Here is a 17,174-nt window from a genome sequence, read left to right as displayed (position 1 = left end):
TTTTTCTGCTACTTAAGCATTTTCATATACAATGAAAAGTATTTATCTAATGAATATAAAATAACATATGTCATTACAAATCAACAAAACCAATACATTCATAGCTTTTCTCAAAATGGAATATATTCAGTAAAAACTAAAATAATCTTGAATTATACTGGATTATGATTAAATATTTATTTTTTAATAGGTAAACCTATCAATTATTAACTATATTTTTTGTACATAAAAGTTTGTAAGTCATTCTAAAAAACACTTTTAATATTGAAATTAATTATTAAATAATTTACCTACTTCCCCTTCTTTCATTAAAATTATTTTCTTTTAGTTAATATAAAGAATTAATACCCAAACAATTTTAAATAAAAAATAAAAAAAAAAACATTACCATTACGTATTATACTCAGTTTATATTATAATTTTAAAACACAAAGTCAATGGGAAGTGGGAACTAATAAGAGTTCGAAAATAAATAAGTACTATATAATAAGTAAATTTAATAAATAAACGTTGAAACATAATAAAGTAGTCATGATAAAGTTCTTGTATTTTAAAAGCATTGACAATTTTAGATTTTGATCAGAGCTATGAATAAATTAGTTTTATAATAATATTGTATTTAAATTTTTTTCCTCGTGTTTTGGAGGAGAAAATTCTGTCAGTCAAAATCTTTGAGGGTATATAGATGCTGTTAATAATTCTAATCAAGATGGAACTTTTGGGGGTATAAAAATAATTCCCCAATTCAACTCTAAAATATTCTGGAAAAGTCAAAATAAAATATGAAAAATCGGGTAAATCAGTGACAATCTGCTGAACAGTAGGTGACAAATGGCTATTGTAACGGATGGTGTTAAACGATATAATATCATATTGTATAGTGTATACAATAAAACAATTCTGAGTGGAGAGGTTTTGTAAGCCTTGGATATTTTAGAACATAATATTTATATTGTTATTATTAATGCGGTAGCCGGTAAGTTGAATTAATATTATCTGTAAATTATTATATTAATTGTAATTTAAATTAATATACTTTAGAAGTTTTAGGTACATTTATACTATACATAGTACTCTAATAAGTAAGAAACAAAGTTTACTCACTCAGAGATTAGAATCAGAGACAATAAGTATCAGTATTTAGTATTTATTTAGTATTTTTAATAATATTTTGTATTTATACAACGTCAATCATACTTATATTGTATATACGATTTTTAACAAGTTAGCATACTGAACTTAAAAATAAACAAATCAAAAATAATAAGCAGATTTACCAAATAAAATAAAATAATTATCATAGTCTATTTACATGAATGTATGAATATTGAATATAATATTAATATTATAAAATATATGTAGCTAATTTGCCTAACCAACACGCCGTGTTATCAAAGTAACTGTTATGAATTTTATTTTAAATTTATTTTTTTCTGTGTAAGCATAAATATTATATTGAATGAATCTAAATCTAATTTTGTAAAAAATTTTTTTAAATTATAAAATAAATAATAAACCTTTAGGCCATAGTGATATTTTATCGAAGTCACATTATTGTTACTATATAATATAATATTTTTTGTCAGTTTTTTCATAATGGTATTCATCCATTAAAATTATCGTCAACCTAACTAAATTCGTTACACTCTATATTTCATTTCTTAATTTTAGGAAAAAGCATATAAGGAATTTCTACCAACTTTATGCCATTTTCTACCGTAAATCTCCCTTAAAGTTAAAAATTGTAATTATTTTCTTCTCCAAAAATATGATGACAGACATACCAAAAAAAATCTTAAGAAAAAATCAATACAAACATCATTGTAACCAAAGCATTAACTGATCTACATAAAATCATTATTAAATTTAATACATTTATTTAACAATTAATAAATAATGTATTTTTTAATTTTTTTATTTTTTTTTACATACAATATAATAAAAAATAAATACATCTTTGTGGTTGAAAATTTCAACTTTTGAAAATTGCTAGTTAAACAAAAAATTCATATTTTTTATATGGCTGTGGTATATTATTTATTATTTTACTGAACAAATACAATTGAAAATAATAAAAGTTTCCCACTGTAGCAGCCAGCAAGTAGTGGTATTTGTGGATAAATATTGTCATCACATAAAGAATAAATGCATAAGTAGGTAGTACATTTCATTCTCATGATATCATGGGAATCGTAGCCAATTTTTCAAATATTTATTTCTTTGTACTTTTTCAAGAACTACTGATATTAGTTTTACATTATACGTTATTACATTTCATACTAGTGAAAAATATATATTACTTAATACGTTCAATAATGTAAATTGTATTGCATAAATACAAAATATTCAACATATGAACGATAAAACCTATTTTATTAATATGTTTGCTAATAAAACGTAATATGTACTCTAAATTTGTTTATAACGATTATTGTTTCTCTGACAGTTTTAAAAGAAATTTAAAACATAAAAATATTTAAAACTGTATGTATATGGTATATCCAATTTTATCAAACCTATCGATCATACTAATGAAAGATATTGTAATAACGTTTAACACAGATATAATTGTACTTCTACAATTGTATATTATATTATATTTTATTATTATTATACTATATCGTATACAAAATCATGATTAAAAATCATTAGTAATGAATAAAAATTTATAGCAAAAAAAATATTTTACTCCTAAATTTTTAATTAAAACATATTTAATAATCTAATGTAAATAAATGAATATATTAAATTCAAATATACCAAGGGAGTAAAAGTTTAAAATTTCAACTAAACTATCATGCTAATTAATGTCAACAATTCTTGTACATAATATTACAATTAAAACCATTTTTTACCCAAATAAAAATTAAAGTTTCTTATTGTTCAATTGTTACAAGACGACTAAATGTTGTCGTTTTTGACAATATTATTTTACATTACAAGCATATAATATACTAATATTGCATTTATTTCTAACATCACGAATCTTACATAATTATTGATAAATAATACACATATTATAATAAACTGTAATTCGTCTATTACCTCACGTTAACAAATATATAAATATCTAATAAAACTATTTGAAATATCTCAATAATATCTTGAAAAAAAATAGCAGAGTAAATAAAATACATAAAATAAACAAAACCATTTGTAAAATTCTCATAGATACTATACAACATTTATTCTTGAAAAAATAGTTTTACTATACTTCAAACGTTATGTTGAAAAATTATATTAAGTTTATACTATATTATTTTATAAATAAACTATTAGGTAACAAATAATTTGAACTGAACTATGTAGTACATCGTACATGTGTATCTTTCAAAGACTGTTTAAAAGTTGAAATTTAAAATATGAGAACGAGAAATATTGTAATTCAGTGTTATAACAATAGCACTTAAAATCAATCGAAAACCAACGAATATGCTTACTTAAAATATCGTTTATTAAACATTATTTTGATTTTTGTCTACTAAAGACACGATGCACGTGATCATTCCTCATTTATTGACTAATACATTCGTCTAGTCGTAAAATTAGGAATACCCATTACTGAGTTTTTCTTTTATATTTTACAACTCGTGACGGTAATACGGCTGGCATGTTATTTAAATTAATATACATATAAGTAAGAATAAATCAACGAACGAAAAATATATTACTGAAAATATACGAATGTCTTTAATTAATGATGTACCTAGCTATAAGTTATTAGTGATGGTAAATAATTTATAACTTATAACTATATCAAGAATAAAAATATTATTTTTATTTTTATTTATATGCCAACGCATAGCTTATATTGTAATATAATATCACTGAAATTAGCAATTTTAATAATAAGTTGGGTACAATGTTCTCTAATGCCCTAACTCTACCCACACAAACATAAAATAATAAATTCTAAGAGCGATTTAGCTACAGTAATATGCATGTATGGTAGTGACCGAAGACAAAATATATTTTCCTAAAAAATATAAATTATATTATAAATAGTTAATATACTTTTTTGCTATACCACTTGTCAGAAAATAAGTACTCCAAGTTTTATGGATTTAAAAAATAATTATACTTTTGATAAAAAAATATTTATTTTTTCAAGTAGTTTTAGTTTAAAGACATAGTATATATTTGTTTTAAATAATAACTGTATACAATTTATATTGTGGTAGCTGGTAAACCAAAAACAATTTACTTATTACGCATAAACCAATCTATTTATGTCACAAACAACTACCGACTTCAAAATATGTACGGATTTAAACAAATAACAGTTTTGCAAGATGAAAAAAAATGAAAAAAGGTATTAACATTATCACTTTAAACTTTAAAATAAATTAAATTGTATGATAAATATCATCTCGTTTTATTCGTTCAAATATAAATATTACAATATATAATATTCTAGTATTTCTGTTAACTTCAATACTTCTACTACTTACCTTATAACTGATTCAAATAATATACGTAGAATTTTATCTTTTAGATTCCGAGAAGAACGATGATTGTATTGATTTTACAATGTAGGTTGTGTTTTTGTGTCTGTGACCACCGTTTGGAAAATTGTAGGAAGACTGCGATTTTCTTCTACAGTATCTAGTTCGATGGAAAAGTGAATCTAGTTGGTGTACACCAAAGCGGTACCGCAACTTATATACTTTTTTTTAAAACTGATAAGAATAATATGTTATCAAGGATAAATATATTTTAAATAAGTAAACTTGTATCGATAATAATGTAATATTATTATGTGTGTTTAAAAAATGTATACAACTTATTTTTAACAGGAAAGAGCTAAAGTGAGTATCCAACGAATAACCGGATATTTTTAATTTCTCCCGATAGGTTATGACCGGAATGAAAACTACTGGTAGGTACCACTAGTCTTAATAGTATACAAAAGCTCGCAAACCTCAATTTATATATATATATATATATATATATATATATATAAAGGTTTCAAAAGATAATATTAAATAGTTACAGAGCCCTTTTTCATTAGAAATCATTCCAGAAGTAACAGAACTTTGTGTAATCATAATTTTTTTTTTTAAAAGAAAATCATTAGATAATTATTATATAATAATTATCACTTTTCTTTGTCATAAGTTATATAAGTATATATTTGAAACATTTATATTTTCAAAATTTTTATAATTTTACTTCTTTGCTTTTATATTTTAAACATATAAACTTAATCAAGATAAAAACAAATTTAAAAAAATATACAATTGCTAACAAATAAATTAATATGTATATATAATGCATAGTTTGTATATTATTATATTATCCATGATCCTTCCTCAGTTACCTGTCACGGTCGTCAACCAACGTAGTTTTCAAAAAATTTTCGAAATTAAAAATAGCATACCTGGTATTCGAAAATAGATTGCCAATTTATTATTTTTACCAAAACATGATTGTACAAGTCTAAGGCACTCGGGGACTGTCGTGGTAAAGCTATGCATAGCAATTTTGTAGCTATATGTAATTATAACTATTTATTTTTGTATGATATTAATTGAATTTACACTTTTTGAGCGGGATGACCAATAAGAAAATGATAAAATTAGTTTTTTTTGTCGATAATGGTAGATAAACACCGTACGAAAATATTTTATTTGAGAGTTTTTTTTTAGCAATTGGTTAGACTGTAAATAACAAAAAATAATAATATCATCTTACGGTCACGCTTTTCCGCGATAAAACCTACGCAATAGCTTAATAATATAATATTATCGATGCACATATTATGTGTTTACGAGTTCTGCCGTTCTGGTATTATTTAACATTGATTAGTGATTTTATTTCATTAGTATAAAGAGTACGTATAATTATTCTACTACTTTATTATATTTCGTATCTTATAATATGTTACGGTCAATGACAAAAATTGAACATTTACGTCATTAACCAGTCATTAACGTTATAAGCCAAGTTGCTAGGTTAATTTCGTAAGCTACCGAGCAATGACGTCAGTTTCCAAGATAATAGGTTATTGTTGAAAATTACTAAACAAAATAAAACAATTTTACCTGAATGACTGAATATTAACGTTATTAACCATTGACTGTTAGTCAATTACGTAAATGACTGAAAATACACATTCATTTAATTAATTCAGACTACAGTTGTTAATATTTGTCTTATTTTTTTTATTATTTATTATTTATTTATTATTTATTTTCGCAAGACATGCCGTTGTGACGTTTTAAGTAACACAATATTCCCGCTAAATTACAAGTGCATTTGTTTGTTATGCACTTTAGTTTGCAATTGCACCTTCTGTAAGTTTGTGATCTAGTGACACTACTAAAACCTGCAGTTCTCTCAGTGTAATTTCTTTTTCGGTATTTACAGATTCCAATTCAACGAAACATCCTTTGGAGGGATCGATCTGCGATCGAGTATACAAATTACAATAACGCCGTCCTCTGTACCTAATAAAAGATAATCATTTATTAATTCAAATAAATATATCTAAATTATCTTAATTAATATCTGGATAATTTGTTAGATAACCACGGCATTATTTAACTTAGCCATGGGCTAGGTATTATTGTATTAATATTATTATGGTTTGCTCGAGTAACTATCGCTGATTATCAATTATATTAATAAATAATAAATAATACACACTAATGTAGTAACGTGTGCGGATAGATAACTGACAGTGACCCGTAGGTAAGTTATAAATGTATAAATGTATACCTAATTTACAACCACGTCCAACAAAAGTTGGGAATTGACGTGAATAATAAAATAATACTCGTATTTACAACATTAACCATCATGTGTCGCCACTTACGTAAATTACCGGTCATTTGCGTACATTTGTATTGTACAAGGTCATTTTTGACATTGGTCGGGCTTTATCGTAAATTTAATAATTTTCGTCATTGACCGTAACAGAAACATACAAAAATATTATATAAAAAATAATTATTTAAAAATATGTTATGAAATATTATAATTAACCTGAGTACGTAGTTGTATTCGTGGATACGGGGTTGAGTTCGATGCTCGAATTGAGTTACTGCGTGATAATACGAGATAACTAATTAGATGGTCATATCGAATGTTGAGATAGCCCAATAACATAATATATTATGATACGTACAATACTACATTGTATTGTATTGTTTTTACTAAACGTCTGATCAAAGAGTTTTTGAATATTTGATTTCATATGTTGCAAGTGTCGCGAGTATATAAGAAATGCGTTTATATATATATATCTAACGTGTATGTATATGTATATTAAATCACCCCACATCCCATATAGCTCGTCGTTATTATAGTTATCCCGTTTTTTTTTATTTAAATATAGAAATATTATACATTACACTTTAGTTTTTAAGTCCTGGCAGTTATAATGTATAGTTTAACATCTTAACTTCACAATAATGATGCATGGTTTTCAATATTATTATCTATGTTTAATTCCAATGTCTATATATTTTTTTCAGATTTTTAAATCAACCATGATGGACGAAATTCACAACACAGTTGCATGCAATGAATCTTTAGAAGGAAATATATTAAACTTAAAGAGTAACATTTCGATTCCAATAGATAGCTGCAATAATTATACTAATCACACGGAGTTTTATTTAGAACGTGAGTAGAAAGAAAACTTATTTTTCATTGTTTTCTTGTACATATTATTTCTATACAAATATATTCAATTATTTAAAAAATAATTCATTTTTTTTTTAAATCTAAGATAAATGCAATTTACAATATTTACTAGCTTTATTGCTCTATGATATACCTAAACACACTTTATTTAGTTAAGAATAATATCAGTTGGTTTACACTTATAAGTTATAGGTTACCTAACAGGTACCTAACCTGTTCTAAGTGTCTAGTTAAAAATCTTCGGAGGCGTAAAATTTGCCTGGTGTTGTTGTGTGTATATACATACAAATTACAAAGTGTTGAAATTTAAAGTTAAAATTGAGTGTCATGTTATCAGACATGTCTAGTTTCAACTTGGTTTAAGCACACCTCACTGCATAGAATTTTGTCGATAAACAAAAATAGCAAACATAATATAATACATATTAATTAGTAACTATTACAAATAATCTGCAATTTAATACAAACTCTTTTAATATTTGTGGACAAATCATTGCTATAGGAAATTTATTGTTTCATAAGTTTATATTAGTCTTGTAATTAATTAATTTTGTTTTTGATTGGCTAAACCGTAGGCATTCCGTAGTGGAATAAGTTAGGACTTACGATTGATGAAAGAATTATTTGTAATTGTATGCTGGTAATCTATCGAGAACTGTATTTAAAAGTGGTAACAGTGGTAATCCATTTTAATAATTTAGAAAACTGGCAAAAAGTAAATTATTGTTAATTTTATTTAATGATTAGGGCTTATAGTCAGATGATACATACTGGGAATGAAATCTAGATGAGTTTGTATCAATTGTTTGCTGCTGGGTTGTTTTACGATTAATTTTATTGTTTACATTATTTAGTAACTTGTGTTCTTGATATTATTGTTTAAGTGGGTATACTGGGTATCGTGTTTTATCGAGGTTAGTTTACAGAATCGTCGACGTTTTTTTTTAGATGTGCCATCCTTTGTAGTTCACTGGACTCATTGGCGTAAATCACAGGGGTTCTAAGGGTTCTTAGTCCCCTGAATATAAATACTAGCAGTCCAAATCTCTTGATTATCTTAAATAATAATTAAATAAATCTTGGACACGTACCACTATCAAGGGTCAATATAGACTATCGGACTTATCAATTATCCGCATAGAAAGAGATACGGCGGTTGGTAGTCCTTAATAATGCGACTATTTAAAATAAATATGTTAAAAAATATAAGTGTTCACTGTCCACTGTAATTGTATATTTCTACTTTCTAGCAAAGTTACAGACTACAGTGAAAATTCCATAAAACTAACTTCCGATTAACAAAATGTTGTGATTAACTAAAAAATTTTGAGAATCAAACCAAATTAGAACCAAAATATGTATTTAATTCTATTTTACAAAATTTTCCAGAATACCTACGAATTTCTTTTGTTGCTCTTGAGGCCACGAAAGGCATTGCTGTACATATTATATAACTTTTAAAAACCCTTTATTTGTTCTGTGTACATTGTTATAGTTATATGATTTTGCATTTAATGCAGTAAAAGAATTAAAAAATTAAAAAAGTTAACTTTAATAATATTAAAGATATAATATGTACATTACATATTACGTACATATTATTATATTTTGAATAATGAATTCAAACTTCAAGCCTCTCATGGTTTTTGCGCCTGTGTGACACTGTAGCATCTACCTTGCAGAAAATACGTCATATTATTTTGACAGTTGACCCATTGAAATTACAGCAACCTATGCATTGGTTATAATTATCTCCGAAGAGAATGCCCATTGGAGAATATGAACACTATTTTTGTTAAGTGGTCGTGATATTGGAAATTTATACAGTGTACAATGTCTCTGAATGTATGTGGCTCTACTTTACATTTGGTTTTAAGTATCGATTACTAAATATTATATATCCTCACTGGTCAAATGAACAGTTGTACAATATATTACTAAAGATAAAAAAAAATCAATGAAAGTTTAGTCTTCTCGGTTTTTTTTTTTTTTTAGAATATCAGTACGCTTATGGGCTAAAAACCCTACTTCTTTTATAGATATTCCTATGTCCTATCTAATCTGTTGGTGTAGACGGGTTTAGGAATACTTTTCTACTTGAGGGTAATATAATATAATGGTACTGTGCGCCTTTATCTTTTAGAAAAAGTAAAAATAAATTATTTGACAGAATGATTCACATTTAGTTGTTTGGACTTGTAATTCATTTCTAGAGGTTTCAAAAAATAAAAAGTAAGTTATCAGAACCATTAAAATTAGTTAGCTCCTAACGAAGACAAGGTACGATAAGACGTATTGGTAGGGGAAGCTTTGTTCTAGTAATTTGCGCTTTATCAGAGATTTAACGATCTTCCCCTTTATTATAACACATTAATCTAATTTAAATTTACAATAATCGATATATTTATAAACGATAGTGTTTATTTCAATTTATTTCAATTTACTTATTATTATGATTGCATTAAATTATCCATATTATATCAGTTTTAAAGTCAATTTCAAAAACAACGCAAACTGTAATTTACTACTTACCAATATTGTAACATTTTTTTTAGAAGTAAAATATCAAATATTAAATCTTAAAGTATTGTACGTATGTTTTTCATGAAGTATTATGAATTATCATTTTAAAAGTATTCACATTTATATGTATAATATGAACAAATAAGTACTTAAAAGTAAAAAACAAATATAAATAATATGTTATAATATTAATACAAGCATACATTATTACGTAATATAATATTATTACATATTGTATATACTATATAGTGTATACTTACATATTTTTACTAACCATAAAATGTATTTACATAATATAGTTATAAAATTATTATAGCAAGAGCATAATGCACAGCCCTAATGTAAAATCGCATAAATTATTACCATTTATGAAATTTAATATAATATTATGTTATGTGTCATATTATTTTCATGATTACAATTAAAACGTTATTGTGTAATTAAATATAGTTGATGATAAAATACCATTTTTTTTTTTTATAAGTAAACAAGAATATATACAATTAGTAATAATTTATACAATAGTCAATAGGTTATATGGGGAATACAAGTACCTATACAAGACGGAATGGCATGATCCAATGACCCTACTTCAAAAATAAAATATATATAGTTGAATACTGTTGATTTATGTGATAGTTTAAACAATATTTCTGGTCAAATTACTTTTATGATTATAAAACTCATTTATTTTGAAAAGGAGTCAGTTTTAAGCATCATTATTCTTTGTTATGTTAAGGATATTTGAGAGTTTTTCAAAAATATATTTAAATAGGATTATTTTTTTTTGTTTAAACGATTCAGTTATATAGCATAATAGTTATTATGCCACCGTACTATGATTATGAACTATTCTTACAATATTGTCTATTAAATATTAAATATTCATAGCACGTGAGCAGGTTTCAAAGGTACGAATCTGTATAAAGCTTATAGACCACGTGGTATATTATACCTACCGTATAGTTAATAGGTATATGAGGAGGAAATACAAATCGTCGACCTCGTCTAAAAGCTTTTTCGACGATTTTACATATTTTGTTTGTGTGTAGGTGCTTATATATTATACTTATACTTCTAAAGTAAAGAGTGCACTCGCTTGTCGAATGCTGTTCGGATCGAGGGAATGACGTTTTCTGTTATCGGTCGGGAGATTATCTGTAACGGATCCGTCACCGTATATATTTCGTAGTGCAGGTTTCCCGTCGCTGCAAAGATAATTGAAAATTTTAATAATATGCCTTTATAATATAGGACATATACACTTAGATATTATATAATAATATTAATAATTTTCCATTCGATATTACAGTCGACCTGTGAATATTATAGATGCGATTAATTACGTGCCTGTAATTCGAAAACGACGATCGATCGTGCGTCACCCTCCCCTCCACCACAACGTCGTTATGGTGAGAGGAGAGTGGCAATTTCCGAACTTGCTTACCATAACTTTTTTAGTTTTTTTTTTTTTGTTTTTTTACAGACGCTGCTCTCCGGTCCCGTGAAGTGTCGCGTTACAGGTACCGTTATTAAATCGCGGAAGACGCACGGTTCGAGCGCGTGTTTTGAAAGAAAATAATGTGCGTAGGGGTAGGTATTATAATCAAATAACCCTATCTCATTACAATTCAACGCCAACAATAATATTTCCGTTTATTATTGGGAGTGCGATTCATTCGCCGCGCGAAAATCATTCAACGCCCTAGCACCATAATAGTAGGTATGTAGTACAGGCCACCGTAGTTTTTCATCCAAAACCGTATTTTTTACTCCATATTCTCTGGCTCACATAATATCGGGTTCGCATTAGGATCACTTGTTATTTTTTTTTAGTCCCACGTCTAGAATTTATACTGGGCAAAGCCTATGTTATAATAATAATATAATATTACTTAACAATGACATTCCTGTTCGAGAGTCGATAAGGCACAAACGCCCGTAACAACAACTACAATTTCTACCTACCTCTATATAACAATAATATTATAAAGGTACCTATACCGCGCGTGTAGTATAGCGTCCCCGTTATGTATACCATATACATGCATGTAGGTATACCAAGGGCGTATCCTAGGTAATAATAGTACGCCGTTGTGGAAATGGAAAAAAAATGTGTAACTATTATTTAAACACGCATACAGTACATAATATTATATTACGAATGTAACGTTATTGTGACAGCTATAATATATATTTATACGAATATAAATCTATTATATATTACAGGGGTGGCCAAACAGTTGATGGCGATCGACTGGTCGTTCTTGGACTAGAATTCTAAGTCGATCCCCCTTGTTAGAATTTATTGACTATTCTTATACTTTTGTTATTTAGTAGATACAGTTATTAAATACATATATTTTTTTGTTAGTGTGAAATGGCATTTTCTCACATGAAATTTATAAAAGCTGAGTAGGTTAGGTTTTATGATCATTTAGATTTTAACACAGCGACTTCGCTTAGCCATGATATGAAACAACACCCTTCTACATCAACAGTATAATGATTTAATGTGAAACACTCGTTTTAGATAACTTAACAGTTTTATTTTATTATTTTATTAAACAATTTTTTTACATTAGTCGATCCTAAAAGAAAAAATACACCTTCAGTAGATCTTAACCAAAAAAAGTTTGGCCACCCCTGATATAAGGTACGTCGAGTTGAAAACATGACGGTGCTCTTTGAAAGAATCATGCTATAAACATATTCATTAAATCGCAATGCAAACGATTTAATCGGTCTAACGAATAGTCTTATTGTATTATATTATGTTTAAAAGGTATACTTATAATAAGTAGGTGTTAACAGTTAAAAATTGTTTTTTTTTTTTTTGTGTTCACGCAAATATTATACGTTTTAAAAAATGCTATTTTACTTTTAACTCGACTACGTAACCCGTTATGTAAGTTATTTATGTATTATACATTATAATATAAAACATTTAGTAGAACAATATTGGGTTTGTTTAACCGGTACCTAATAATTTTGAAGTGAGTGGATAGTGGATACCTATAATTATCTACCGTATAACTACCATTTTGTGGTTAAATATATCAGCTATAATGTAATAAACATTTTTTTTTCCATCGCCGCCGTCCAAATATATTAGTTACAATTATTTACGTATTATTCTGTTATGTTAGTGCACTGTTATGATAGTGTACATATTATTATACCAAATGTCATTCAGCTAATAAATATAAATGATTTGAAACACTTTCATATTATAATACATTTCCCATATGAAGAACACTGAAATTAGTCATCATAGTTCAGTAGAGTTGTGAAGTGCAATATATACATTCCAGTACGCACCTTTCCGGCTTTCATATATTATTACCTCTGTGATAAGGTACAATAATATGTGTAATCGCCGTGCATTTAACTATTTAAGTAATATTTTATAGTACTATAAGTGTAGGGTATATCTGGTACTCGAATGTTTACTTGAAGTGATTCCGCACTCTTACAAAAAAATATCATCAAAAAACCTTATTTACCACGCCACTGATCAGCTACAAAATTAACTGATAAAATTAATCTCTTGGAATTTAATGACGTTGAATCGAGAGGTAACCCTCGATTTATTATTATTAGTTTAAACTTCTACATTTGAATGGTTCAATGGGCTTTAATATGGTAATCTAGATTTATAGATGAGTACGTGCTTATAGGTTACGTCAAGATTTGCAGATGACATTTTATTTTATTAGAATTATTAATACACAACGTGATTCACTAAATATCTACCCACCCCTTTTTTCATTAATAACTCAAATTCTGATCATTAGAATTTTTAAGCTTACTTAAATACTATATTTTCAAAGACCTAGTTCGTTTTATATAATTCTAGAAGTGTCTTGTGAGTCCACCGATACAATCTCTTATTTTTTCAAATGAGAACTAACTTTTTTTTACTGTCAACTGTTAAGCAGATGATTTTTTTGAAAATGTTGATATACCTATCTAAAACTAACGATTAATTAATCTGAAACAAATTCAAATGAGTAGTTTTTCAGTAATTGAAATATAAATACGAAGCACCAATAGGATTGTAACCCTCAAAAATTAATTTAGAAAAATATAAAAAATACCAAATACCAATTTAATATTAAATCGTGTGTATTTTATTATACACAAAATATATATAAAGTTGTTTCACTAACATTAATTATTATCATTTTCAATTTAAAATCATCTTAACTCATCATATATGGACCATATAATCGTCTAAACATAATATAATGAACCTATCATCGTCATCGATATAAAAAATTAAACGACACATAAACTACTGGTTTGAATTTCGATTTAGGTATATGCATATTAAAATTTTTAAAAAATGCATTACAATCGCTTTAAAATATATAAGATTTAATAAGATAAAAGGGTGATTTCAATTGAAAAAAAGAAGTAAGTATCACCACAGGATCCTAAAGTTCCTGCTGTGCCTTGAATGGTATAATGAATCTAAGTGGGTATTAATATCCAATATTGTGAAAATAAGTGAAATATTATTGTCTCTCTATAATATTATGATATAATAGGTACAGTATAAAATATAGATAATAGGTACATTATAATAATATAAAAAACGTTTTATTTATATTAAACTATTTTAACCATAACACTCGATATTATTATATATTTTATTTTTATTATAATATTATAGCTACATTATTGTACGATGTGCCAGTAAGCATAATTCTTCTTCTGTCAATGTTCTATGGAACGATTTCTGTCATGGCAGTGGTTGGAAATGCTTTAGTAATATGGATTGTGACGTCGAGCAGACGGATGCATAATGTGACCAACTTGTATATAGCAAACTTAGCATTAGCCGATATCGTTATCGGTCTGTTTTCTATACCATTTCAAGTAAGTAATTTTATTTAACTTATTTCACCGATGTACGACGGTTGTTATAATTTGTATAATAATTGGTGCCAATGGTGCGTATTATTATTTATTAATCTTAAGATCATATTCTATGGATGAAACTACAGCGTATTAAATCAATACAAAAACATGTTTCCTATATATCAGCGACAAGTCACCGAATTAAGAGTTTGATATGCGTGACGTAACTTCTTGCATATTTATCCACAGATTATTTATTATTAGATTACCATATTATTATGGTTTGAATGTAATATTATATTGAAAAAATAGTATAATACCTACTATAATAATATTATAATTAGCCACGAACTAAGTTTTAGAATAATTATGTGATAGTAACCTACCTATGGATAAAAGTTATGTGAAGATTTGCATCGCGTCATGCACACATAAACACATTGATCACTTAATTCGGAGACTCGTCGCTAATATCGCCAACAAAATAATACGCTGTGGCTACATCCATATAGTATAATATGATCTAAGGAATAAATAGTAAATACACAGTGATTCGCACTACCTATCTGCAATTATTTGCATTGCAATATATTACTGATAAGTTACAGATTTTGTAGAAAAATATCATTTTAAGTATAAACTATAAAGTATAATATAATATTAAATATTAAAATTAGAATTTTTATAAAAATATATGTTAATATCTTTTTATACGATTTTTACATTTTATTATTATCTGAGCTAAGCGAAGAATTTATTGATTTTACAATGACACTTCGCTTATTGTTATTTTTTTGGTGTGTGTTCACGTCATCACGTTTTAGAGGTGGAAAATAAATCTAATGTTAAATATTGAAAGTGATTTCTGATAGAGAATTGTATCTAGCTGGTATTTTGGCTACCCAAAAATTAACAGTAATTCCTAAAACTGTTTATTATTATTTGGTAAGACTAGTAAACGGCAGGGAAATACGGATATTTATGCATCACTCAATTTTATTTTTTTGTTTTCATAATCGTAAAGACATGTAATTTTCACCAAATAATAACATTGGTATTTTTGTTATTATTTTTAGCTGGTAAAGGCTTCGACAACATAGGATTTTAGCCTGCATTATCTTAATATTTAAACACAAAGATTTGGATGTACATTAGGACTTAATACTTATATTTACAGTTATTTACAAATTATGATTGAGGTTTATATTGAGGAAAAAAGCTCTGATTTCAAAGATCTTATATTCATTGAGGGCTTTTTAGAGTGTATTTTATAGACATGATAATATAGTTTTCAAAAATATTCATAAGCCATTTATATTCATTTTAAATTTTGTAATTTTGTATAGTTTTTTTTCTTGTTTTAATGTATTAAATGTATGTTTATTGGAAAAAAGTTTAAAAACTGAATACAAAGTTGTTTCAGTCGTAATTCTTTTTTATAGCAACTTAGTAGGTACGAGATTCTTGGTAAGTTTAAGTTATTGATGGATTTAAAAATGTAGAAATACACTTTAAATTCACATTTTTTTATTCACCCTTGAGTGTCATTTTTCTCACAATCGTCAGCTTTAACAAAAATATAAACATTAATATTTTTTTTTCAGAGAGATTACGTAATAAATAATAAATACTTAATAACATAGATGTTTTTTTTTTTTTTTTATTGGTCTTAAGCCCGGCAACAGGCCATTAGCTGTAATGGATGATACTTTAGGGTTTTTGGGACGGTAGAGAACGGTCGAAAGAAAACTTTTTTGTGTTTAGCAGAATTTTCAAGTGGGCACCCGTAGGTATCTGCCATGTCCAGTTGGAAGATGGCGGCTTCTCTCTCCAGACATCAAGACTGCCCGAAGGGAAGTGCCACCCGTGACCTAGGTTCGAACCGGCGACGGTGCACGGCGCAACCGACGCCTTAGTCCACCGGCCACTTCATCCCCCATTATTTGAGGACCTACAGAATTCGTCTTATAAAATGAAAATTAAAAATTGAAATCAATCAAACCGAAAGATTATTATAGGATAGCGCTTAATAATATGTATAAATTTGCAGTGTGTTTTATCTTTGATGAAAATCTCGGAAATCCATTTCCTTATTTATCTAAATAAGATAATGAATAATATATCGACATGAATCG

At 26.7% G+C, this 17,174-nt stretch overlaps 1 protein-coding gene across 1 annotated transcript in view; it reads left to right on the top strand.

Annotated features, from left to right (window-relative positions):
* The window catches only part of LOC100159388 (RYamide receptor-like), an 82,359-nt gene that overhangs the window by 41,145 nt on the left and 24,040 nt on the right, over positions 1–17,174 (top strand). Inside the window, exons 3-4 of the mRNA XM_016804636.2 lie at positions 7,479–7,629; positions 14,852–15,057. Coding sequence (XP_016660125.1) covers positions 7,494–7,629; positions 14,852–15,057 — 342 coding nt within the window. The 5' untranslated portion in view covers positions 7,479–7,493. The remainder of the gene's footprint in view (positions 1–7,478; positions 7,630–14,851; positions 15,058–17,174) is intronic.

Source organism: Acyrthosiphon pisum, chromosome A2 (genome assembly GCF_005508785.2).
Source record: "Acyrthosiphon pisum isolate AL4f chromosome A2, pea_aphid_22Mar2018_4r6ur, whole genome shotgun sequence".
Lineage (NCBI taxonomy): Eukaryota > Metazoa > Arthropoda > Insecta > Hemiptera > Aphididae > Acyrthosiphon > Acyrthosiphon pisum.
This window is presented reverse-complemented; position numbering and strand designations above follow the sequence as displayed.